The following is a 27,669-nucleotide window of genomic DNA, read 5'->3' as shown; positions in this document are numbered from 1 at the left end:
GGCGGATGTAGGAATCCCCTATCCAGGGAGACTGTATGATTTTTGGCCAATTCATATGAAGTATCCGCTGAAAGAGAGCGACCCAAACAAGGGAAGCTAGGTCGCTCCAAATAATAATGGTATAAACACAAAAGGAAAGAATGGGACGAAGAAGAGGAATAAGGGGGGGGGGGGGGGGGGGGGGAGAAAGAAGAAGCCTGATATAAAAGGGGCAACTTGCACCCCTATGACGTCTGTCTAACCCGTATTGTTCAATCTATCTTCCTTATGGCTTAGAAAAGAGGGATTGAAAATTCTGAAAGTCCATATACAAAATCCAAGGACTTCAAACCTGCAGATATTTCTCCATTGAACCATTAACCTCAGCGGACGATTCCTCCATACTTTAAAGGCTGGTTATCTCCTTAACCCATTCAGACATATTCGGAGAATCTGCATATATTTTATATAATCCCACGGGCATGCCATCTGGACCCGGATCCTTCCCATTAGGGCACAGCTCTCCCAACCTCAGCATGACCGATGTGTAGAAATACTTGAAGCTGTCACACTTGGGTCAGGAGAGCCGCCGGCCAGTTCGTGTACTGCTTTGCATTTTGGTCCGATATATATGCCCATTTGACTGCTCCCCTAGAGAGCCATGATGGCCCCATTGGCCTTATCTGAATTGGTATCCCCCTCCAGCAGTTGCTGGGCCTCACTAGAGTTGCAAGAATTCACTTTGATCTAAATTTTCATTCATTTCTTCCGCTCTCTAGTGAAGTTGTGAGCTATATAAAGTTTCTCAAAGAATCATTTGGATGTATATTCTCTACTATTTTCAATAGCAAATTACCTTCCTTGGCTTTAATACTCTATATGGTTGGTGACACCCGATTCTGTTGAATTACTTGTCATTGACTTCTCTTACATGTGCATGGTTCTGGTGTTGTGTGGCGGAAAAAGCAACGTCTGAATGCAGCCTATCTAACCAACGATTATTAAGCATTACGACTTTAAATGATAGGAAGTCACGCTAATAGTCAGTAAGTCCGGTGACCTGCACAGCTTTTACTCTAGTTTCAATGCATGGAACTAAAGATTTTTTTGGGGGAAGTTGTGGTCACTTGTCCTTGAGTTTCTTAAGCAACGTTTTCCAGCAAATATCAGCACAAATAGAAATGTGTGTCTAGATCTATATTTAAAGGGACTGCATCCCAGTCTTGCTGCATGACTGCTGCCAGCAAAGTATCTGTAGTGTGCTCACCTACATAGTCTGACAGATCTATTGACGGGGGGACCATAGACACTGTAGAAGCGAGGGGACCGTAGACACTGTAGGGGGAAGACCCTAGACACTGTAGGGGCGGGGGGACCGTAGACACTGTAGGAGGAAGACCCTAGACACTGTAGGGGCGGGGTACCGTAGACACTCCCTGTGTATATATACTATGCAGCAAGCGCCCCCTAGTGGTAGTTGAAGGCAGCCAGGACTTGATAATTTACCTCTGTCTATGACGTAGATGTATGAGAAAAACAGGACTTCACCCTCTCGGAAATGTTACCTCTGCATGTGTCTACTGTAGCCAGTTAAGACAAGGGAGTTGTATAAACAGCTTTTTTATCCTTTCTCTAGAAAATTGAGGCGCGGATATCAGCTGATGAAGACCTGAAGCTTTCTGACCTTCTGAAATATTATTTAAGGGAATCACAAGCTGCTAAGGTAAACGGTTCACTGCGTAGATTGCTCCAACATAAGGCTTGCTTCACACGTGTTTCAATGGATTTATCGGATTTTCCTAAACGTTTCATAACAAAGTCCTTCACCCTGCAGGGTGTTTCTTGCTGCCCAAACCTGGTGAACCCCATTCAGGTCATTGAGCAGTCACAGGTAAATCCTGAGGGACCTGAATTGTCAATAAATGGAGGCTATGACTCTAGTAGATTCTTCATGCTTTGTAGTACGGTAAAGCTTCTCCCTCAGACTGACCTGGCTGGCTTTGTGCCTTAATGCAAAAGTGTAAGATGACAAATTACGTCATCCTGTGGAGATGGCCAGATACTCAGCTAGTACACAAGCATGATCGGCTATCACCTTATCGGAGCATATTCGCTCATCACCATTTGGCAGGAAAAATGCTGCGTAAAATACCTGCATTTTTTTTAGCGTTTTTTTCATACTTTTTTTTTTCTTCCCCCATTCATTTGAAAGGATAAAAATCGCTGCAAAAAAACTGACACGCTGCAGATTTGAAACAAAAACAAAAAAAAAAACCCACTTTGATCATTCAAATCTGGAAGGAAAAAATAAGCAGTGTGTGCATGAGATTCAAGAAATCTCATTCAGTTTGCTGATGCTGCAAAACATGTGAGCAAGCCCTGATGGAGAAATCCGAGATTTTGATCCGTGGGTGTCCAGATGCTGAGACCCCTGCCAATTGCAAAATGAGGAAGTGAAAGGAAAGCGCTACTATCCTCCAAGACTACACATTTGGAAGTCTATGAATTAGGCAAGAGTGTAGGGGGAGGATAACACTCAGTTGAGTACTTGTGGTCCTCAGTTTGAGCAATCATGGGGTTCCAGCCTCTGCACTCTTTTAGTCTATATAAGTGTGTCCCCGTTGGGGAGCATGGGGACTGGAATTTGACGTATCAAAAGTGTAGACCAGTGTTTCTCAAAGGTTTCTATGAAATGACAGACCAAGGGCTCATGAAGACATCTGAGCACAGACTGGACTTGCCGCTTCTCTTCTGACCTGAGCATTACAGCTTGATATGTCTGAGGTAGTGACGCTCTGATCTAGAGAGCTGTGGCCAGTCCATGCATTGCGGTCTATTCCCAGATGTAGGCATGAGTCCTTCATCTCTACTAGGCCTCACACACCTCTACTTGTGTAGCTGGGCTGTTCTGCTGCAGTTGCAAAGCTCACACCCTCCGGTCATTGACTCAGTCCACCGTCCACTACCTGACGGATGCCGCTGCTTACAGGAAAAAGCATCTGCAACGTTCACACATCAGATGTTCCCCCAGATGAGTCTCATGTTTCTGCGGCATTACAGCTGGTTACTTTACTGGTATTCGGTAGGATTACGGGAACATTATATATGGAGTACAGAGCCGTCCTTATTCTTTTCCCAGTGATCAAACTCCAAGCGGAAACTAAATCTTCTTAATCTGTTTTCTTTTTCCAATCTATTACTTTGAGTTTCTCATTTCCAGGATTTGTTGTACAGAAGATCCCGCTCGTTGGTAGATTATGAAAATGCCAATAAAGCACTAGATAAAGCGAGAGCTAAAAACAAGGATGTTCTGTCTGCGGAAACCACTCAGCAGTTAAGCTGCCAGAAGTTTGAGAAAATCTCTGAATCTGCAAAACAAGGTAAGGGGGGGGGGGAACAGTATCTGAAAGATATATGATCTGCCAGAAATGTCTCAGTAATCCTTATATTGGTCAGTGTTGGAGCGGGTGGATGCAGGGGGCTCGTACTATGGGCTAGATAGCAATAGGTGGACGGTAATATCTGTGCGCTTGCACCGATCCAGACCGCGGCAGAGAGGCTTGTGGTTTTTAAGAGCATTAGCCGACAGGATTACCTAAGTACACTTTTACGCCCTGTGAGCGACTCCTAATGTGACAAATACTTTTGCGCACTTCCATTATTGCACAATAATCAGTCTTATTTCACTTCCTTCTTCCTGAAACCTTTTAGCATGCTTTTATTTAACCCCTTATTTACGCATTTTGGACCTAATCGTCAACCTCAAGCATGTTTTTATGCAGGCATCACTGCCAAGGATTTAAAGGATTCAACATATAGACCTTTGCAGTGAATGCTGCTCAACCTACTGAACAGCCGCACAGCCAGCTCTTCCCTCTCCTAGTGTATCCTCACCCACCCCCTGCAGACTGTGAGCCCTCGCGGGCAGGGTCCTCCCTCCTTATGTACTCGTGTGCCTTGTTATCTGCTCATGTTTAATGTAATTGTCTATATTTGCCCCGTATTCACATGTAAAGCGCCATGGAATAAATGGCGCTATAAAAATGTATAATAATAATAAAATAATAATAATATTTGGTTTTCATCCCAATTTGCATATATCTCATCACGGCTGTGGTGGTAGATCCATCCATGCCATATTTTTTTCCCTGGCCGATAATGTAAGCTTTTCTAGAAAGGTGTTTTTTTTTTTGTTTGTTTTTTGTTTGTTTTTTTTGGGGGGGAGGGGAGGGTCGATAAACGGGGATAATCTAAACAGGCTGCAAACCATGAAACAAACAAGCAAAATTTTTGTTTGTCCGGTGAAATAGTTTTTAAGCTTAAAATCGTCATTCTCGACAGCACATCGTCCTTTGTATTCCAAACATGTGCTGCCGAGAACAATATTCAATGCGTATTAACAATTGTTAATACATGGAAATGTGTTCAGCCCGTCTACCCAGGTTATTAAATGTCCACCAACTGATCAGCCAACAAAATGCAGCCTGAGACTTGATTGTTAGTGTATTTACCCTGACATGAACACACGTTCATATCAACTCTTCTGAGAATGATATTCTTTGTGTAAGAATTAGGTTTAGGTCAGGGCTATGTGGTCAAGAATGGCCACAAAGTTGTTCTGAAGCCACTTCTTTGTTATTTTAGCTGTGTGCTTAGGGTCATTGTCTTGTTGGAAGGTGAACCTTTTGGCCAAGTCTGACGTCCAGAGCACTCTGGAAGTGGTTTTCATCCAGGACATCTCTGTACTTAGACGCATTTATGTTTCCTTCAATGGCAACCAGTCGTCCTGTCCCTGCAGCTGAAAAACACACCCATAAGCATGATGCTGCCACCACCATGTTTCACTGTTGGGATTCTATTGGGCAGGTGATGAGCAGTGCCTGGTTTTCTCCACATACACCGCTTAGAATTATCACCAAAAATGTCTGTCTTTGTCTCATCAGACCAGAGAATCTTATTTCTCATAGTCTGGGAGTCCTTCATGTGTTTTTTAGCAAACTCTATTCCGGCTTTCATATGTCTTGCACTGAGGAGAGGCTTCCATCGGGTCACTCTGTCATAAAGGACCGATTGGTGGAGGGCTGCAGTGGTAGTTGACTTTGTGGAACTTTCTCCCATATCCCTACTGCATCTCTGGAGCTCAGCCACAGTGATCTTGGGGTTCTTCTTTACCTCTCTCACCAAGGCTCTTCTCCCATGACTGCTCAGTTTGGCTGGACGGCCAGGTCTAGGAAGACTTCTGGTGGTCCCAAACTTCTTCCATTTAAGGATTATGGAGGCCACTGTGCTCTTGGGAACTTTGAGTACTGCAGAAATTCTGTTGTAACCTTGGCCAGATCTTTGCCTTGCCAAAATTCTGTCTCAGAGCTCCTTAGCCAGTTCCTTTGACCTCATGATTCTCATTTGGTCTGACATGCACTGTGAGCTGTGAGGTCTTATATAGACAGGTGTGTGCCTTTCCAAATCAAGTTCTATCAGTTTAATTAAACACAGCCAGACTCAAATGAAGGAGTAGAACCATCTCAAGGAGGATCACAAGGAAATGGACAGTATGTGACTTAAATAGGAGTGTCCGAGAAAAGGGTCTGAATGCTTATGACCTTGTGATATTTCAGTTTTTCTTTTTTAATAGATTCGCAAAAATTTCTACATTTGTTTTTTTTCAGTCAAGATGGGGTGCAGAGTGTACATTAATAAGAAAAAAATGAACTTTTTTGAATTTACCAATTGGCTGCAAAGAAAGTGAAAAATTTAAAGGGGGGTCTGAATACTTTCCGTACCCACTGTATGTGCACTAAATCTATTATGATCGTTCAGTGTGCGTCCTTTAGCTTGGTCTGCTTATGTAAACCACATGAAACGATTGGCAATCTGTAAATCTTTACCTGTCATTTAGTTTTTAAAAATATACATGAAGATTAGAAACTGTTTCATAATATCAGTGAAATTTGCTTTTTCTCTATCGCTTCATTGGGGGACACAGGAACCTTGGGGTGTATGCCACTGCCACTAGGAGGCTGACACTATGCAAATAAAAAAAGTTAGCTCCTCGTCTGCAGCGTACACCCTACCGACAGGAAGTAGGATATCCAGGTTAGCTTAGTAGTAAGTAGGAGGTGGACACGGGCCTCTCTCTCTCTCTTTCTCTCTCTTTCTCTCTCTTTCTTTCTCTCTCTCTCTCTCTCTCTCTCTCTCTCAAGATTGGGGGGGGGGGGAATTTCCTTTATTTTAATAGTGGGCCCCTTAATTCAGGTTACCTTTGCAGCAGTTTTAGGGCTCTCCTCGCCGCTTCCCCCGTCCTCCGGTGGTCATCTGATGTAATCTAGGTCCCGGCTTCTTCCGGGCCTAACTGCAGAGTGGGCATCAGGGATCTTTTCCCCTTTAATTTTGGAGGTATTGGGGGCTGCAGGCGTTGTTTTGCAGCGGTTTTCAATCCTCCGCGCTGATCCCCCATCCTTCGGCGGTCACCAGCTCTAATTTAGGTCCTGGCTTCACTCGGGCCTAGCTGCAGGGTTGGCTCTCCCCTCTTCTTCCTGCTTTTCAGGCGGGCTTTTCTCCCGCCTATCTCTTAGTCAGCTCCTTCCTGTGGGACTTAGCCACGCCCCTGTACTTGGCTCTGCTCCCTCGGCCCGCGGCTTAGCTCCGTCCCCTTTTCCTGTCTCAAAGCAGGCTTATCAGCATGTGTCCCTGCAGTGTGCGCTTTTTCACTCCTGGACCTGAGCACCGTCTTGTGACTGCCATTTTTCCTCTTGGTGGATCCAGATTGTACCTTTTTCCTGTGGAGCCTCCTCTTCCTGGCACAGCAGCCCTACAGTCTGGAGCTGAATACCAATACCATTGATACATAATTCAGATAAATATTCCGGGAAAACATCCCATATCAATTAGGACATAATAACCAGGACACTCCAAAAGCATATATCCTACAAAAACTCCATGGAGTACAAAGTCCAAAACACTCAAATAAAAATTCAGTAATTTTATTAATTATAATCCAAAAGATAATAAAGCATAACTACAAAATGACGACACAGACTTCAGACATGATGCTTGTACAGACAGATTAAGGCAACTGTAGTAACACACGGGGAAGATAAATCAGATACCCGTATTATATATGGTACAGCATGTACTGGAAAAGTGCTTAGTGCAATCTAAGTGCTTAAAGAAATATATAACTATATCCCAATTTGGGGAGCATAATACAATACACACTGTATAACCTACGGGACCGAAGAATATAGGTAAATGCCCAGTGCGCCGCTTATCTTACCCATGTGCCAGTGCCTGTCTCCTGCAGCAGCCCCGACGCGCGTTTCGCGCTGCAGGAGACAGGCACTGGCACATGGGTAAGATAAGCGGCGCACTGGGCATTTACCTATATTCTTCGGTCCCGTAGGTTATACAGTGTGTATTGTATTATGCTCCCCAAATTGGGATATAGTTATATATTTCTTTAAGCACTTAGATTGCACTAAGCACTTTTCCAGTACATGCTGTACCATATATAATACGGGTATCTGATTTATCTTCCCCGTGTGTTACTACAGTTGCCTTAATCTGTCTGTACAAGCATCATGTCTGAAGTCTGTGTCGTCATTTTGTAGTTATGCTTTATTATCTTTTGGATTATAATTAATAAAATTACTGAATTTTTATTTGAGTGTTTTGGACTTTGTACTCCATGGAGTTTTTGTAGGATATATAGTCTGGAGCTGAATACAGGACGACTGCACGTACTGTGAGTAGCTGCTCTGCAGCTTGACACTCTCCTCGGCTCTCCTGTCCCCTAACCACCTGGCATCAGTTAATGGGTCTGCTCATCATGCCTAATTCTAAGGGAGAGCGCTCTCGTCCTCCCACCTCCTCTTCTTCTGCTCTCATGAAACACTTTGTGCGCTCTTCGTGCAAATGCAGGCTCCTTTCAGGTCAGTTGTCTCCCCTCTGTCAGGACTGCAGCAGCCCCCCTGTGCCCACCGCCTAGGAGTGCCCTTCTGTCCCAGGTGGGAGTGAGGCCCCTATTCCAGGGTGGGCTTCCTCTCATAGTCCGTAGTGGATCTCACCAAGGTGTCCCAGACTCTGGTGTCCATACTTGATAGGTTGCCCCTCCCGACTTCCGTAGTTGCTAGTGGGTCACAGGAATCTCCGTCTGGGCCTTCCAACGCAGGCCGCAAGGGATCCAGACAGGAGCACAGTTTTAGGTCCTCTTCCCACTCCATCTCGCCCCCCCGGTCCTTCCCGGCGGTCTGCCTCTTCCCGATCCTCCTCTCCCAAGCCAGGCGAGGCGTTTTCGGATGCACCATCAGATGATGATTCAGACCTTGTTTCGGAACAAACCTCCAACATGAGGGATATGGTCCAGAGCCTCATTGTTGCGGTCAACCACACCTTTAGCATCAAGGACACCTCTACGGAACCCGCAGATCAGGTGGTTTCATTTAGACGGTCTAAACCACCTTCCAACGTCTTTGCTCCTCATAAAGAATTTGAGGAGGTACTTGCCAGGGAAAAAGAGAACCCGACCAGGCGCTTTCAAAGAGGGAAGCGCCTCTGTGTCCTGTATCCCTTTTCTCCCGAGCTCACCGCCAACTGGACAGCTTCTCCGGCGGTGGACCCGCCAGTTTCCAGACTGTCCACCAACACTGTCCTCCCGCTTACTAATGGAGCAACCCTCAAGGATGCCAATGACAGAATTATAGAATCCTTTGCAAAATCAGCCTTCGAAACGGCCACTTCTACATTATGTCCGGCTTTTGCCTCTGCTTGGGTCTCAAAATCTATAGGCAGATGGGCCAAACAACTCCGTCAGGGCATTCTTGCCTGAAGATCCGGCGGATCTCGCCGACCAGATTTCTCACGCAGGGAACTACTTGGTCTCTGCCTCCATGGATGCCGCATCTTGCGCAGCTCAGGCGTCCAGCAATATCGTGGCCATACGGACTATTTGGCTTAAGGCCTGACAGGCAGACTTGTCGTCAAAAAAGTCCCTTACCAGCCTGCCTTTCCAGGGGTCACTTCTGTTTGGCTCCATGTTGGACCAAATTATTAAGGACGCCATCGGGGGCTCCTTTCTTCCCCAGTCCAAATCTCGCCGGCCTCCTCCGAAGAGCAGTTTTGGTCCATTCGCCGTTTCGCGGCGACGGAGGAGGTTTCCCACCAGCAGAGGCCGCAGTCTCGCCAGGTTAGGAAGAAGGTTTCCTTTAAACCCACCCCTTCCTGGCGTTCCAGTAAATCCCTAGGTAGATCCTCCAGACCTGGACAGGGCACATCTTCCTCGGCATGACTCGTACCGAGACCTCAGTCTATCTCCCAGGCTGGGCGGTCGTCTCCTTCTTTTTTTTTTTTTTTTCAGAGACGTTTGGCTCGCCTAAGTGGAGGACACAAGAGTCAGGGTGGTTGTATCCTCAGGATATAAAATAGAGTTCGATTAGTGACCCCGAGATCGATTCTTCGAATCCCGTCCCCTAAGAGATCCTTCTCTGGTGCCGGGTTTCTTTGCATCCATCGCCTCCCTTCTCAGTTTGGGGGTAATCGCTCACGTCCCAGACCGGGAACGTTTCACAGATTTCTATTCGAACCTGTTTGAGGTGCCGAAGGAAAAAAAAAAAACGGCGCAGTTCGGCCCTGTCTGGATCTCAAGTTACTGAACAAAGGGATGCTCCATAGACATCCAAGACACTTATCTCCATGTTCCTATTTTCCCAGGGCATCCGAGATATCCGCGTTTTGCGGTACAGCACGACAGTTTCCAGTTTGTCACCCTGCTGTTTGGACTCGCAACCGCTCCCAGGGTTTTCACAAAAATCATGGCAGTGTTGATGGCCATTTTGTGGATCAGAGGTTTAGTGCTCTTGCAGTATCTCGACAATATCCTCAAAGGCTCCGTTTTTTTCATCAGGCCTGGGAAAGCCTGGCCATCTTTCTCGACACCCTGTCCCATTTCGGGTGGCTTGTCAAAAGGAAAAAGTCCTGCCTTGTTCCGACTCGGCGCCTGTTTTTTCTAGGCATGCTGTTCGACACCTGTCAGACAAGGGTTTTTCTTCCCAAAGAGAAGAGAGCAATCCTCCAACAGGGAGTTTCTCTCTCTACAGGGCCTTCAGCTTCTTTCCTTCCTGAAGGTCCTAAGGAGGATGGTGGCAGCGGCGGAGGCGATCCCTTCCACCCAATTCCACTCAGGACCACTTTAACAGGCCATCCTTTCACAGTGGGATGGGTCTGTTCGTTCTCTGGATCGTCCAGTTCGGCTCTCTTCCAGAGCCAATTGATCTCTCAATTGATGGCTGTCATCCCCTCTCGTCCTACAGGGCCGGTCCTACCTAATCGTTTACTAGAAGGTGGTGACGACGAACGCCAGCCTTCTCGGCTGGGGTGCCGTGTTTCACCATCTAACTGTCCAGGGACGTTGGTCGGCAGAGGAATCCTCTCTGCCGATCAACATTTTCGAGATAAGGGCCATTCTTCTGTCCCTCCGTCACTGGGAAAGGCTTCTCATGGATCTGCCAATCCGAGTTGACGGACAATGCCACGGCGGTGGCATATGTTAATCACCAGGGAGGGAATCGCAGTGCCTTGGTGATGGCCGAGGTATCCAAGATCCTCCTTTTGGGCAGAGGTGACACTTCCAGCGATATCCGCGGTGCATATTCCCGACGTGGACAACTGGGCCGCCGATTTTCTCAGCCGCGAGGGCTTTGCGGCAGGGGAATGGTCCCTGCATCAGGAGGTTTTCCATCAGATTTGCCTTCGATAGGGGACCCCGGATGTGTGCTTCATGGAGTCCCGACTGATCATGAAGGTTCCACAGATCATCTCCAGGTCCCGTGATCCTCTCACGGTGGGCGCCGATGCCCTGGCCATTTCTTGGTCGCAGTTCGTGCTTCCCTTTCTGTTTTCCTCCCCTTCATCCCAGGCTGATGAAGAAGATCAAGGCGAATGGGGTGTCGGTCATTCTGATCTCACCGGATTGGCCCAGAAGGTCTTGGTTCACAGAGTTAGTCAATCTTCTCGCGGACACCCCCTGGAGACTCCCAGACAGGTCAGATCTTCTGTCCCAAGGACCGATCTGCCACCAGAATTCTGTCGCTCAATTTAACGCCATGGCTGTTGAAACCGCGGTTCTGAGAGCGTCAGGATTTTCTGATTCACACCATGATCCAGGCTAGGAATCCGTCATCTTCCTGGGTCTATTATCGAACCTGGAAAGCCTTTTTCTGCTGGTGTGAGTCTAATTCCACCGATGTCCCTTTCTCTCCCTTCCATTCTGGCATTTCTCCAGGCAGGACGCTGACGCTGGCCTTGCCCTTAGTTCACTAAAGGGTCAGGTATCAGCCCTTTCCATTCTTTTTCAGAAGACCTTAGTTTCCCGCTCTCAGTTCAGAACCTTTCTACAAGGAGTTGCGTATGCGGCTCCTCCGTACCGGACTCCTGTGGACCCCTGGGACCTCAATCTTGTTCTGGAGGCCCTGAGGGGTTCTTCGTTTGAACCTCTCCGAGAGGTTTCCCTGTCTGTTCTGTCCTGGAAGGTGGTGTTTCTTGTGGCCATCACCTCCATTAGGCACGTCTCTGAGTTGGCGACACTTTCCTGTCGCCCCCTTTCTTGGTTCTTCACCAGGATACGGTGATTTTGCGACCTTCGCATGCCTTCCTTCCCAAGGTGGTGTCCACCTTTCACCTGAATTAGGGTATTGTCCTCACTTCCTTTTGTCTTGCTCCGACTCATTCTCTGGAGCGTTCACTGAACAGGTTAGTCCTGGTCAGGGTGGTGAGGACCTATCTGGCTAGGACCGCCCCCTTTAGGAAGACTGACTCTCTATTCGTCATTCCAGATGGTGCGCGAAGAGGCCTGCCGGCCTCCCAAGGCTACGATTGCTCGCTGGATCAGAACTGCAATTTCGGAGGCTTACCGGGTGAAGAACAGAGTGCCTCCTCCTGGGATTGCTGCTCACTCTACCCGGCAGTAAGCGCCTCCTGGGCAGTACACCATGGGGCATCTGCCCTACAGCTTTGCAAAGTGGCAACCTGGTCTTCCATTCACACGTTTGCCAAATTTTATAAGGTCCATACCTACGCTTCGGAAGATGCCAGCCTAGGCAGAAGGATCTCGCTTACGGCAGTGGCGAGTTCTCCGACCTGAATGGAGTTTTCTGCTGTTCCCTCCCAGGGACTGCTTTGGGAGGGTGCTGTGCCCCCCAATGAAGCAATAGAGAAAACAGGATTTTTGGTTGCTTACCGTAAAATCTGTTTCTCGGAGCCTTTATTGGGGGACACAGCACCCTCCCAAGTTGAACAGCTCTGTTTTATTGTGTTATATTGTTAGTTTGTTTTCTGTCTTTTACATGGTGCTTCTCCTACTGCTTTCTCACTAACTGAATATCCTACGTCCTGTCGGTAGGGTGTATACTGCAGAGGAGGAGCTAACTTTTTTATTTGCATAGTGTCAGCCTCCTGGTGGCAGCAGCATACACCCCATGGTTCCTGTGTCCCCCAATGAAGGCTCCGTGAAACAGATTTTACGGTAAGCAACCAAAAATCCTGTTTTCTCTTCTCCCATGACAGCACGACCTGAGAGAGGGTATCTGCTCATCAAGGACAGGAAACCGACAGAATAAAATGGCGGTACCTCTCCTCCGCTTCATTTTTTTGTTTCCGGTCCTTGAGGGAACCTAGCAAGTGAGCGGTACTTTGACTTGCCCAGATCTGGATGGTTTCCAGGACGGAATGCAGGCAGAGACCTCTTGGTACAAAGTCTCTGGCCAACACAAGGTTCCGGGTCTGCGCATGCTGGGGCTTCAGGAGCTCCCCGGTGGAGTGCTCGGGACTCTCTTCCGGGGCTGCGCACGTGCGGGGTGCGCTGTTGGGATCCCGGTGCACACTTGCAATGAGTGCGCCGGAAAGTGAGCCCACCCGGGACTGCGCCGGGGGATATTCGGTACGTTCCGATGACGTAGTGTTCTGGAAACTACAGCGGACATCCGGGTTTGTCTGCGCAGGACTGGCTGAGGGTCCCTACCCACAGCGCGCCGAATTCAACAATTCGAAATCGGGCTGGATGGAGGTGTGCCTGGTCCATCCCGGTATGAGGAATGGATGTGCAGCTGCAGGCGCCACAGCAACCAGTACAGCTCCACCATCGCCAGGGATGCAGCAGTGGCAGTTGGGCAAGCAGCAAGACCAGCCTGAAGAGTAAGGCAGGTCATAAGTCCACCTCCAGGGGAGAACGATCTTCTGAACTGATCCAGCTCTCATCTCCAGTACCATAGATTGATCAGCTGAATGGTGAATGATCTACCCGAAAGTTCACCATATTATATGGGTTCCCCTTTTCTTTATTTTTATTTTTTTACTAGGAAAGGCCCCTGAAATGTAGCACCAAGCAGAACAATAAGGAGGGTGCTCTGTGCAGGGAAGATTTACCCTGCACTTATGTTAAAAGACCACATCTTGATTGCATACAGTGAACCATCTTGGAGGAAACCCCCGGGTTTGCTACGGACCTTAAAGGTACCTTCACACATAACGATATCCTTAACGATATCGTTGCTTTTTGTGACGTATCAACGATATCGTTAAGGAAATCGTTATGTGTGACAGCGACCAACGATCAGGCCCCTGCTGGGAGATCGTTGGTCGCTGAACAAAGTCCAGAACTTTATTTCGTCCCTGGATCTCCCGTGGACATCGCTGGATCGGCGTGTGTGACACCGATCCAGCGATGTCTTCACTGGTAACCAGGGTAAACATCGGGTAACTAAGCGCAGGGCCGCGCTTTAGTAACCCGATGTTTACCCTGGTTACCAGCGTAAAAGTAAAAAAAACAAACACTACATACTTACCTACCGCTGTCTGTCCCCGGCGCTGTGCTCTGCACTCCTCCTGTACTGGCTGTGAGCGTCGGTCAGCCGGAAAGCAGAGCGGTGACGTCACCGCTCTGCTTTCCGGCCGCTGTGCTCACAGCCAGTACAGGAGGAGTGCAGAGAAGCAGAGCGCCGGGGACAGACAGCGGTAGGTAAGTATGTACTGTTTGTTTTTTTTACTTTTACGCTGGTAACCAGGGTAAACATCGGGTTACTAAGCGCGGCCCTGCGCTTAGTTACCCGATGTTTACCCTGGTTACCCGGGGACTTCGGGATCGTTGGTCGCTGGAGAGCTGTCTGTGTGACAGCTCTCCAGCGACCAAACAGCGACGCTGCAGCGATCCGGATCGTTGTCGGTATCGCTGCAGCGTCGCTGAGTGTGAAGGGGCCTTAAGTCCATAATTAGATCAGAAGTCCAGGATTCATTAAAACACCTAATGAAGCAGAAAGGGGAGGAAAGATCAAGACTGCAGTCATCTGAGTCTGAGGGTTCAGTAACATTAAAGGATAGGGAGGATTCTGATTTTTCTGGCTCCTCTTCCTCCTCTGATAGTGATATGGATAGGCCTTGTTTTCCATCAGAGGACACGGGAAAGGCTGGTCAGAGCAATCATGTCAACTATGGACAGAGCTGATTCTAAGATCCCTAGAACAGTCCAGGACATCATGTTCGGGGGGGTCTGGAACAGAGGAAAAGTGCTCTTTCCCGGTCAATGAAAAAATCAAAATGCTCATTGGTAAGGAATGGAAGAAACCGGAGCGTAAAGACCCGCTACCATCTTCGTCAAAAAGAAGATATCCATTTGACAAAGAAGCAGCAAGCGAATGGGATAAAACTCTTAAAATCAATGTGGCTATAGCAAAATCAGCAAAAAAAAAGTCTACCTTGCCCTTTGAAGACCTGGGGCCTCTTAAAGACCCCCTGAACAAGACAACAGAGGTTTACTTGAAACATGCATGGGAAGCATCAGTAGGGTCGTTAAAACCGGCAATAGAGGTAACCTGCACAGCTAGATCCATGATGGTGTGGCTACAGCAGCTTGAGGACCAGATAAAGAACATCACCCCTAGGGATAAGATCTTGGCAAACCTTCCACTGATGCAAGGAGCTGCTGCTTTCCGGGCTGACACCTTGGCAGGTTAGGTTAGGGGCTAGGCCAGCAAATCTAACGCAGCCTGCAGAGCTTTGTGGCTCAAAAGCTAGCCTGGGGATGCACAATCCAGACTGTGCTCAGTCCCTTGTGAAGGGAAATATCTTTTTGTTCAGGCACTGGATGATTAGATAAAGTAGCAGATGAGAAGAAAGGGTTTCCCAATGTATCCCTTCCACAGTACAAAAGTTCCTTTCGTAGGAGGAAGTATAACAGGAACAAATCTATCTGCGCTAGCGGGATTGGCAAACGCGATCCCTTTTGGGACATTGCGTTAGCGCAGTCCGTAGCGCTATGCGCTAAACGGACTTCCCTAACGCAATGTGAACCTAGAGAACAAAGGAGGTGGAAGGAGAAGAAATCAAGGAGCGGAGGCTTCATGTTTGGGGACCCCTCTGCAGAGAGCCGAAAGCCCTTTTAAGTGATTGGTTTCCCCAGGTAGGAGGAAGGCTGTCCCACTTCCAACCTGCCTGGGAGAAAATCTCTTCCAATACCTGGATCCTGAATTTAATAAAATCAGGACTAAAACTGGAGTTCAGGTCCACTCCCAGGCACAACTTCAAGATCTCCTCCCCCCAGGTCTCTGAAAGAACAATTGGCCATAGAGACAGAAGTGTTAGGCTTACTGAAGAAACAGGTTCTGGTGGAAGTACCGATTCAGCAGCAGGGGAAGGGTTTTTATTCTCGGGACAGGCTGTGGGGGGTAATGTCCCAATTAAAGCTATATTGGAGTTTCTTCAAAGGGGGTATGGAGATGGGCCTAGCCACTAGCATCCTTAATTTTCAGGTATCTGCTTTGGGATATAATTATAACCTAGCAGCGGACAGATGAATAGTTAGTTTAATTAAAGCATGTCCTATGTAAAGACCAATTCCAACCCCAAAAATGCCAACTTGGAACTTAAACCTAGTTCTGGAGGCACTGACAAAATCTCCCTTTGAGCCCATTGGCGAGTTACCGGCTAGTGTACGCACACTAAAGACTGTGATATTAGTGGCCCTAACATCAGTCCATAGGGTCATTGATTTACAGGCTCTATTAACCACCTGTTTATGCAGGTATCGGATGATAGGGTCATTCTGAGGCCAGATCCAGCATATCTTCCGAAGGTAGCCTCAAAGTTTCATAGAAGCCAGGAGATAGTTCTCCCCTCTTTTAGCGACCCGAAAAATACATAGAAACAGAAGCCTCATGTTGGATGTTAGGATAGCCTTGGTGCAATACTTAGCCACGTCAAGACAGTGGAGAAAGAGTGAGTCCTTTTTCTTGTCATTCCAGGGGATTAAGAAAGGTCTTAAGGGGTACCATAGCTAGATGGATTAGGTACGCCATTAGCCTTGTGTGCTCCTCTAGTAATATGCTGGTTCCTTGAAGGCCCATTCCACCAGGGCCATGGCAGCCTCCTGGACTGAGAAAGTGTAGGTGTCGATTGACAGAATATGTAAGGCAGCAACATGGTCTTCCCCTTCAACCTTCTATAAAAAATACCGTCTTAACCTGTTTTTCCTCTGATGAACTGTCCTTTGGGAGAAAGGTGTTACAAGAGGTGATCCCTCCCTAAGGTGCTTTAGATCTATATAAATCTCTCAGGTGTTGCTGTCCTGGGAGAAGAGGATAAAAATCTTAGTTACTTACTGCTAACAGGATTTTACGGTGCCCATGAAAGCACCCTTATATTCTCTTCCCATTTTTATCTCTAGTGGTGTGCATTTTTAAGGGTGTTTAAGAAAGAATGTTTATTGGTGATGGGTTATGTTACTGTCTGGAGGTCCTCTCATGCCCTGAAACCCAAACTCATGGCAGAGGAGAGATACCGCCCTTTTATTCAGTAGGTTTCCTGTCCTTGATGAGCAGATACCCTCTCTCGGTGGTGCTGTCATTGACTCTGTAAAATCCCGTTACCGGTAAGTAACTAAGACTTTTTTTTCTCCTCCTGGACTCATGATTCATTCATTAACTCTGAAATCACTGGTGAAATCTCTTCAGTGAACCCAGAGTTTCCCATTACTGAAATAGGAGATAACAGTTGGTTCTCGTAAAGTTCTATGGAGAACTGTGACTCTGGTTTCAGGAGAATTTGCAGCAGAATGCCTGTCCTCTAGTTCCCTCCTCCTCTATAGAATGTTAAAAGCACCAACTGTTATCTCCGTAAAGGAATAATCTTTCTTCGTGGAATACATATCTTGGCCCATGAATTCAGAATGAAGGATCAGTCCAGGAGGAGAAAGTAGCAGATTTTTGGGGGTAAGATGTATTACTGTACTTGTTTCTTGTTTTTCATGTGTACTATTAATTTATAAAATAAAAAAATATAATGAGTTACTTTTTAACACTTGAGCATGGGGTAGGGGAGATTTTCAAGATTTGAAGTTGGGATGAATATTATTTGTTGCACATCTGTGGGCCTAGGACAACACTTCTTGTACTGTGATGACTTTTTTTTTCATGTTGTTATCAAATCTGATTATTAATCCATGTTCATGGTTGGATTTTGTTATCTTCCAGAACTCATGGACTTTAAAACAAGAAGAGTTGCTGCTTTTCGTAAAAATCTAGTAGAGCTTGCAGAACTGGAACTTAAGCACGCCAAGGTATAAATTCTGATTTCTGCTGATTTGTCCATTTCCTTTTTTTTTTTTTTTTTTTTGTTCCTTGGTGTCCAGGGCTTTTATAACACCCCGATAATTGTTGCTATGGTAAAGCTCTGGGAAATCTGCCAAGCTGCGCAGTTCTGTGAAGTGTACTAGTGCCGAAAAACATGTTACCAATTGTTAATCCTGACATATTCGCTCTTTGAAACAATCAATCAGTTGTTTCCTGTTGTTTTTACTCTTCTATTCAGAAGACTGCTTCATTTTTGACGAATACTTGGAACCCTAGTGATAGAAGCTCGTGATTTACTATGCATCTGGGAACTAGATAATACAAGGACTTCTTGTTCTACTCGGGGACTTACATCCGTTGCGAGTTTGGCTGCAAAATCTGCATGTTTAGTTGCAACTTTGCAAAGGGTGAACATTTCCACAAGAAAAACTTACCTTTTTCTGCTGCACACAAAAGATTTTTGTTAAAATGTAATGCAGATTTTCGTTTGTAAATTGAAGCCTAAAATCCACAGCATTGTGGGAACATACCCGAAAAGGGGTCATGTTGGTTTAATATGCGTATTATTGGCTAATTATGCAAGTTTACAATAAGGGTTTGCAGAAACATTTTGGTTAGTTTTGGGCTTGTGTATCTTTGTACAAAGCAAGCCTAAAGCTGGCCATCCACATTAGACTTATGTCGACTGAACCCACCATATCGAGAGGGGTCGGCCAACAGTCTAATGTGTATGGGGGCGCCAGCCGATTGACAGTTGGGAGAGATCTCGATCAGACATGTCCGATTTATAGCTGCTGATCACATTGTTCTCCCTAAGATAAGCCACCAGCCGACACGTCAGTCAGCGGCTCTCTCATTGAGAACACAGGAGTGCTCAGTTACACAAGTGATTCTGTGTTCAGGGGAGTTGACTGAGATGGCTGCTGGCCGAACGATCTTTTGGACGACATCCATCTAATGGCGCATCCAATGTGTATGGCCGGCTTAAGCGAAGTCAAACAATCTCATCCATGGACATCTGAATCTACATTTACACGATCCGGAAGTAGCAGCACTTTGGATGCAGCATATTTTTACCTTCTATTGAACGCAGGTAAATCGGCATATGTTCGCTGAACCATGCGGATTCCCCGTGTCCGATAAATTATTTTGATTAAATTTTTTTTGTGAAGAATAGCGAGTCTCCGCAAAAGAAATTGACATGCTGCGATCCTGAAAGACGCGACTCATGTCAGTCTCCGCGGGTGATCCGCAGGTGCACAGTCGCATAGTGGACATGGGATTTCTAGAAATTCCATCCACTATGCTGTAACATTGGCCACTGCAGTTTGGACAGTGCATAAATGCATAGCGTCAAAACCGCAGCAATTCCTGAAGGTGGGAACTTACCTTCAGGGTCTGTAGACTCTCATCTTTGTTGACATGAGCAAACCTTGAAGCTGATTTCAACTTTAACATGGTCAATAAATGGGTTATCCTACATTGTTTTTAATTTTCTTGACATGGATATTTTCAAAATAACAAATGAACTCAATACTCTTTTTTCACCCCCCCCCCCCCCCCCCCATAGATCTGAAGGTCAGAGAACCGCTGATGGTTGGGACTTTTTTGCAGTGTCAAGTGACAAGAACCACGCATTATTGAATGTTTCTCTGATGTGCTGTTCTTGTCACCTGACCACTGCAGCCAAGCGGAGCCTTCAACAGTCTTGTGACATCAGAACAATGTGGTTATCATGTCCCTTGCCTGCAGCCTATACTGAATTGACACTGATGATGGAAAGCGAATATGACGGTGTTTTCTGTTTTGTTTTTTGTTTTTTTCCCCAATGTCTGACAACTCGTTTAATCAGTCAGTAGGAACACTGCACTCCTGGATAAGTTAGTGCTCGGATAGGGTCCCAACCCAAATCCTCCTTTAATCAGCCTAGAAGAGTACAGGTGCTTCTCACAAAATTAGAATATCATTAAAAAGTTAATTTATTTTGGTTTTTCATTGCAAAAACTGAAACTCGTATCTTATATAGTCATTACAGACTGAATGATCAATTTCAAGTGTTTATTTCTGTTAATGTTGATGATTATGGCTTACTGCCAGTAAAAACCCAAAAGTCATTATCTCACTAAATTAGAATAAGTAACAAAATACACCTGCAAAGGCTTCCAAAGCGTTTAGAAAGGTCCCTTCATCTGTTTCAGTAGGCTCCACAATCATGGGATAGACTGCTGACTTGACAGATATCCAGAAGGCAGTCATTGACACACTCCACAAGGAGGGTAAGCCACAAAAGGTCATTGCTAATGAAGCTGGCTGTTCAGAGTGCTGTATCCAAGCATATGAATGGAAAATTGAGTGGAAGGAAAATGTGTGGTAGAAAAAAGTGCACAAGCAACTGGAATAACTGTAGCCTTGAAAGGATTGTTAAAGGGAACCTGTCACCTGAATTTGGTGGGACCGGTTTTCGGTCATATGGGCGGAGTTTTCAGGCAATCTTGCCTTGCGCAGGCGTGTACTACGGAGGACAGAGAATGAACTTCAATCCAATATTGCGGCCAGCATGCAGCCAGCGAGTAAGGAAAGGGTGAATCAAACACCTGAAAACTCCGCCCATATGACCGACAACCGGTCCCGCCAAATTCAGGTGACAGGTTCCCTTTAAGCAAAGGCCATTCAAAAGTTTGGGGGAGATTCACAAGGAGTGGACTAATGCTGGAGTCATTGCTTCAAGAGCCACCACACACAAGTGTCTTACCTGTGCCAAGGAGAAAAAGAACTGGATTGGTTCTCAGTGGTCCAAGGTGTTGTTTTCAGATTAAAGTATAATTTGCATTTCATTTGGAAATCAAGGTCCCAGAATCTGAAGGAAGAGTGGAGAGGCACACAATCCAAGCCGCTTGAGGTCTAGTGTGAAGTTTCCACAATCAGTGATGGTTTTGGGAGGCATGTCATCTGCTGGTGTAGGCCCACTGTATTTTGGTCTTGATAAAGTCAGTGCGCTTCATGCTTTCCTCTGCCGACAAGCTTTTTGGAGATGGAAATTTCATTCTCCAGCAGGACTTGGCACCTGTCCACACTGGCAAAAGTACCAATACCTGGTTTAAAAACAACAGTATCACTGTGCTTCATTGGCCTACAAACTTGCCTGACCTTATCCCCATAGAGAATCTATGGGGTAATGTCAAGAGGAAGATGAGACACCAGACTCAAAAATGCAGACAAGCTGAAGGCTGCTGTCAAAGCAACCTGGGCTTCCATAGCACCTCAGGAGTGCCACAAGCTGATCGCCTCCATACCACGCCACATTGATGCAGTAATTGATGCAAAAGGAGCCCTGACCAAGTATTGAGTGCATTTACTGAACATATATTTCAGTAGGCCAACATTTCGGATTTTAAAATCATTGTTCAAGCTGGTGTTATAAAGTATTCTAATTTACTGAGATAATGACTTTGGGTTTTCATTGGCTGTAAGCCATAATCAACATTAACAGAAATAAACACTTGGAATAAATCACTCTGTGTGTAATGTCTCTATCTAATATAAGAGTTTCATTTTTTGTATTGAAGAACTGAAATAAATTAACTTTTGGATATTCTAATTTTGTGAGAAGCACCAGTATATAGGAGGATAGAGATGTGTTACAGATCCTGTCATCTTACTGGTGGGTTTTTACTGAAGATGGCTATGTTCTGTGATACTTAGCAGCGGTAGAAGTTTACATTTGTAATGAAACCCTATTGCAAATATGTTTATTGGCCAACAAACCCTGTGCATATAAAGGAAACCTGTCACCCTGAAAAATGACATTTACCATCAGATATAGGATTAATCTGCAGGTAATTGGTGTTACAGTTTTTTCTGGCTGCCGTACTGTAAGTACGTCTACCGGGAGAAAATTTATTTCTTTATCGCCTCTCATTGGGGGACACGGGAACCATGGGTGTATGCTGCTGCCACTAGGAGGCTGACACTATGCACAAAAAAAGTTAGCTCCTCCTCTGCAGTGTACACCCCACCGACTGGCATTATGCACCTCAGTTTAGCTTAGTGTCAGTAGGAGGTGGACATGGGTCTTTTATTAGACCCTTATCTACCTCAATGTGCGTCGTTTTACTTTCAGGTTTCCGGAGGGATACAGGGTGAACAGTCACACCTGTAGTCCCACAATACGGACTATGAGTACGGCGTGTACTGCCACCCCGTATCCTCATAAATCCGACTGCAGGATCAAAGACCCCCTCACTCTGGAAAGCCTGGTACACAAGCGTGCTCAGAAGATCGGTCCTGCCTCCGTCCCCCACCAACTCGCCCACCAGAGCCTGTCGGCTGGAGGAGACTAGGACGTCCATCACAGCTCCATGGACGTCTGATAACTTCCACCGTTTGAGGTTAGTAACGGACGGCGTGGGATGTTTAGGTGAGTATCCCTTTTTCCTTCCCACCTGCCCTTCTGTCCCCTAACCTTCGGTCTCCTCAGCTCATGAGGGGTTCCTGCGGATTCACTGTTCCAGGGTGCGCTGTTATTGCGGCCGCACTTTTCCCCTGTCCTGTGCCTGTCCGATCTGCTCGCCCAGCGGCCGCTCTTTTACAGGCAGCCACACGGTCTGTGGCCATATCTTGGGTCTGTGCGGCACAGCCCCCTACAGACAGCCACGCTTTTGCCTCCGGTGGCCATACCTTCCGGTCCCGCGGCCCTCTCCGGCGGCCGCCAGTTTCTAATTTAGGTCCCTTCTCCTGGGGCCTACTTCCGGCCGCGACTCCACCCACTTCCTGCGTTCTCGGGCGGGCTTTTCTCCCGCCCGACTGGCGCTGCGAGCTCTGTCCCCGGCGCCTTCTTGGTGCTCCGGGCCAGACTATTAGCCCTCCCACCCCAGGTATGCCTTGTTACGCCTCCCCCTCACAAGAGCGCGAATCCTGGCGTCCTCTTAACTTGCGATCGCCTCAGCCACACAGCTGGTCCCGGACAGGAGATTTTCAGAGGTTTGCTCCGTCTGCTTGCACTCCTGCTTCAGGGATCAACACTGGAGCACATCTTCAAAGCCGTGCAGCCTTCCATCCGAAAATCGCATCGCCTGCCGTGGGTAGCTCTGCTCTGCAGACTGACACTCTCCCCTGCCCTCCTGTCCCCCAACCTTCTGGCATTTCTCAGGGGTTCGTACGCCTTGTCTAATTCCAAGGGAGGTCACTCTCGTCCTCCTACTTCTTCCTCTACTTCCTCTGTCTTAGTCAAACACTTTGTGTGTTCGACTTGTAACTCCAAACTTCCGTCAGGTCAGTCGTCTCCCCTCTGTCAGGCCTCCACCCCAGCCTGGGCTTCCTCTCTGTCACAATCCGTGGCGGATCTAACATGGGTTTCTCAAACTCTTGTCCGTGCTTGATAGGTTGCCCCTGCAGACCCCCGCAGTAGCCAGCGGGTCGCAGAAGCCCCCGCCCGAGCCTTCCGTTGTAGGCCGCAAAAGGTCCAGACAGGAACGCCGGTCTGAGTCCTCTTCCCGTTCCATCTCTCCCCACGGTCCTTCTCTGCGGTTGGCTTCTCCCTAGTCCTCCTCTCCCGAGTCAGGCGAGGCGTTCTCTGATGCGCCTTCGGAGGATATTTCGGAGCTGGATTCGAACCAAATCTCCAACATGAGGGATATGGTTCAGAACCTCATTGGAGCGATAAATCAGACCTGTGGCATCAAAGATTCCTCTACGGAACCCGCAGACCAGGCAGTTTCGTTTAGACGGTCTAAACCACCTTCCAAGTTCTTCGCTCCTCATCCTGAATTTGAGGAGATCATGACAAGAGAAAGAGAGAATCCGTCCAGATGCTTTCAGAGAGGAAAGCGCCTTGGCGTTTTATATCCTTTTTCTCCGGAGTTCACCGCTAATTGGACGGCTTCTCCCTCGGTGGATCCTCCAGTTTCCAGGTTGTCCACCAACATGGTCCTCCCGCTACCCGGCGGGGCATCTCTGAAAGACTCTAATGATAGTTATAGAGTCCTTTGCAAAGTCAGCCTTCGAGGCGGCTGCCTCTTCTCTATGCCCGGCCTTTGCTTCCACTTGGGTTTCTAAATCCATATCCAAATGGGCCAAACAACTCCGTCAGGACATCCTGGACGGGGCTCCACCCGGACAGCTGGCGGAGCTTGCCAACCAGATTTCTCATGCGGGCGAATACCTGGTCTCCGCTTCCCTGGATGCCGCGTCTTGTGTGGCCCAGGCGTCCAGCAACGCTGTTGCCATCCGTCGGACAGTTTGGCTCAAGGCCTGGCAGGCGGACTTGTCTTCTAAGAAGTCCCTTACCAGCCTGCCTTTTCAGGGTTCACGTCTCTTTGGTTCCAAGCCGGATCAAATCGTTAAGGATGCCACCGGGGGCACAAGTTCTCTTCTTCCCCAGGCTAAACCTCGTCGCCCTCCTCCTAGATGGCAATTTCGGTCTTTTTGGCGCTTGCGGCGTCAAACGCCTTTTCCCAGCAGCAACAGAGGCCTCAGGCACGTCAAGAGAAGAAGGCAGTATCCTTTAGACCCACTCCTTCCTGGCGTTCTCGCTACCCCCAGGGTAGATCCTCCAGGTCCAGGGCTGGAAGATCCACCTTGACGTGACTCTCGGGAAGACCCCAGCTCACTTCCCAAGCTGGGTGGCCGTCTCCTCTTCTTCAGGGACGTCTGGATTTCCTCAGTAGAGGACACATGGGTCAGGGAAGTTGTATCCTCGGGATACAAGATAGAGTTCGTTTCACGACCTCGGGATCCTTTCTTTGAATCCAGACCTCCAAGAGACCCCGCTCTAGTTCCGAGTTTCTTCGCAGCCATCGCTTCTCCCCTCAAACGGTTCACAGGTTTACATTCAAACCTTTTTGTGGTACCGAAAAAAGACGTCAAGGTTCGTCCCATTCTGGATCTCAAATTGCTGAACAGGAGAGTTTGTCTGAGTCACTTCAGGATGGAATCCCTTCGTTCAGTAATTGCTTCCATGGAGGCTCAGGAATTTCTGTGTTCCATAGATATTCAGGACGCCTACCTCCATGTCCCAATATTCCCGGGACATCACCGATTCCTGCGCTTTGCGGTGCTCCAGGACCATTTTCAGTTCGTCGCCCTGCTGTTCGGTCTTGCAACCGCTCCCAGGGTTTTCACGAAAATCATGGCGGCGCTGATAGCCATGTTGAGGGTCAGAGGCCTGGTTCTGTTTCCGTACCTCGACGGCATCCTCATCAAGGCTCCGTCCTTTTCTCAGGCTCACGAAAGTCTGTCCATCGTCCTCGACACCCTAGCCCGCTTCGGGTGGCTGGTCAACCGGAAGAAGCCCTGCCTTATTCCTTCTCAGTGCATCGTTTTTCTGGGCATGTTCTTCGACACTCGTCAAAACAAAGTCTTCCTTCCTGAGGACAAGGAATCCACCCTTCGTCGGGACGTACGCTCACTTCAGGGTCCTTGTCTTCCTTCCTTCCGATCGGCCATGAAGGTTCTGGGGAGGATGGTAGCAACATTGGAAGCGATTCCATTCGCCCAATTTCACTCGCGTCCTCTTCAGCAGGCCATCCTGTCTCAGTGGGACAGGTCTGTTTTCTCCCTGGATCGTCCGATCCCCCTCTCTCCCCGGGTCAAACGGTCACTCAACTGGTGGCTGACGTCACCTCTAATCTCCATGGGCAGGTTCTTCCTTCCAGTTCACTGGCAGGTTCTTCCTTCCAGTTCACTGGCAGGTGGTGATGACAGACGCCAGCCTGCTCGGCTGGGGTGCTGTGTTTCGCCACCTGACTGTTCAAGGTCGTTGGTCGGCGCAGAAGTCTTCTCTGCCGATCAACGTACTCGAGATTCGGGCCATATTTCGCTCCCTTCGTCACTGGGAAGGGATTCTCAGGGGTCTACCTATCCGAATCCAGACAGACAATGTCACGGCGGTGGCATATGTCAACCATCAAGGGGGGACTCAGAGCTCCTTGGCCGAGGTATCCAAGATCCTCCTCTGGGCAGAGGCAACGGTTCCGGTGATATCCGCAGTACATATCCCCGGCGTGGACAATTGGGCCGCCGACTTTCTCAGCCGCGAGGGCCTTGCGTCAGGGGAATGGTCCTTGCATCAGGAGGTCTTCCATCAGATTTGTCTTCGATGGGGGACTCCAGACGTGGATCTCACGGCGTCTCGAATGAACAGGAAGGTACCTCGGTTCGTCTCCAGGTCCCGCGATCCACTCGCAGTGGGCGTCGACGCTCTGGCCATTCCTTGGTCGCAGTTCGTGCTCCCCTATCTATTTCCACCCCTGCCCTTGCTTCCCAAGCTCTTGAAAAAGATCAAGGCGGAAAGGGTGCCGGTCATTCTGATTGCTCTGGATTGGCCCAGGAGGTCTTGGTTTGCGGAGTTCGTCAACCTTCTCGCAGACGCCCCCTGGCGGCTTCCAGACAGACCCGATTTGCTATGCCAGCGTCCGATCTGCCACCCGAATTCTCGGTCTCTCAGTTTGACGGCGTGGCTGTTGAGACCGCGGTTCTAAGAGCGTCCGGCCTTTCGGATCGCGTAATTCGAACTATGATCCAGGCTAGGAAGCCTCCATCTTCTAGGATCTACTATCGTACCTGGAAGGCTTACTTCCGTTGATGCGAGTCCAACTGCGTTTCACCTATGTCCTTTTCCCTGCCTTCCATTTTGGCTTTCCTTCAGGCAGGACTGGATTCGGGCCTTGCATGGGATTTGAATCTTGTGCTGGACGTTCTGAGGGGTTCTCCTTTTGAGCCCCTCAGGGAGGTTTCCCTGTCAGCTCTTTCCTGGAAGGTGGCCTTTCTTGTGGCCATCACTTCTATCCGCCGCGTTTCGGAGTTGGCGGCCCTTTCATGCTGACCACCTTTCTTGGTTATCCACCAGGACAAGGTGGTCCTCAGGCCTCCGCCTTCCTTCCTCCCTAACGTGGTTTCCACCTTCCACCTCAACAAGGATATTGTTCTACCTTCCTTCTGTCCAGCTCTGACTCATCCTCTGGAGCGATCGTTGAACAAGCTGGACCTCGTCAGGGCAGTGAGGATCTACCTGGCTAGAGCGGTCGCTTTTCGGAAGACGGATTCTCTTTGTCATTTCAGATGGCTCGCGTAGACGCCTGCCGGCTTCCAAGGCGACTATTGCTCGCTGGATCAGAACAGCAATTTTGGAGGCTTACCGGGTCAAGAACAGAGTGCCCCCCTCCTGGGGTTAAGGCTCACTCTACCCGGGCAGTCGGCGCCTCCTGGGCGGTGCACCACAGGGCTTCCACCCTACAGCTTTGCAAAGCGGCAACCTGGTCTTCCATCCACACGTTCGTCAAATTTTACAAGGTCCATACCTACGCTTCGGCGGACGCCAGCCTAGGCAGAAGGATCTTGCAGGCGGCAGTGGCGAGTCCTCTGACCTGATGGAAGTCTGTTTTTTTTCCCTCCCCAGGGACTGCTTTGGGAACGTCCCATGGTTCCTGTGTCCCCCAATGAGAGGCGATAAAGAAAACAGGATTTTTGGTTGCTTACCGTAAAATCTGTTTCTTGGAGCCTCCATTGGGGGACACAGCACCCTCCCTGGTTATTCAGTTTCTGTTGTTCGGTGTTCTATGACTGTTCTTGGGTTTACAGTTCTCATGTTCGTGGTTATGTTGTTTCAACCTTATTGTGTTTCTCCTACTGCTTTCTCACTAACTGAAGTGTATAATGCCAGTCGATGGGGTGTACACTGTAGAGGAGGAGCTGACTTTTTTGTGCATAGTGTCAGCCTCCTAGTGGCAGCAGCATACACCCATGGTTCCTGTGTCCCCCAATGGAGGCACCAAGAAACAGATTTTACGGTAAGCAACCAAAAATCCTGTTTTCCACCATGGACCGCCGGCTTTCAGTAATGGAGGCATGAATAGAACAATTACCATCACAGGTCATTCTGTGCAGCACAACTGTGCAGAGCGAGCTGCCAATGAAAGTGCCGGGGCATCCTGACAGCCACCGCTCACTGTGTACTGAGTGATGATAATTGCTCCATGACTGAAAGCTGGCAGATCCGTGGAGGGAAAAAAAACGTCATTTTCTCCCAGTAGCCACACTTTTATTACACCAGCCGGTCAGCATTGTACGTAACACTATAGTTATA

General features: G+C 48.1%; 1 protein-coding gene across 1 annotated transcript in view; it reads left to right on the top strand.

Annotated features, from left to right (window-relative positions):
* Positions 1-27,669, top strand: part of SNX6 (sorting nexin 6) — a 56,043-nt gene that overhangs the window by 27,515 nt on the left and 859 nt on the right. The window contains exons 11-13 of the mRNA XM_069732099.1: positions 1,616-1,702; positions 3,200-3,359; positions 17,490-17,575. Of these exons, the coding sequence (XP_069588200.1) occupies positions 1,616-1,702; positions 3,200-3,359; positions 17,490-17,575 (333 nt within the window). The remainder of the gene's footprint in view (positions 1-1,615; positions 1,703-3,199; positions 3,360-17,489; positions 17,576-27,669) is intronic.

The sequence above is a fragment of the Ranitomeya imitator genome, chromosome 1 (genome assembly GCF_032444005.1).
Source record: "Ranitomeya imitator isolate aRanImi1 chromosome 1, aRanImi1.pri, whole genome shotgun sequence".
Lineage (NCBI taxonomy): Eukaryota > Metazoa > Chordata > Amphibia > Anura > Dendrobatidae > Ranitomeya > Ranitomeya imitator.
Note: the sequence above shows the minus strand (reverse complement) of the source record. Positions and strands in the feature narration are given on the sequence as shown.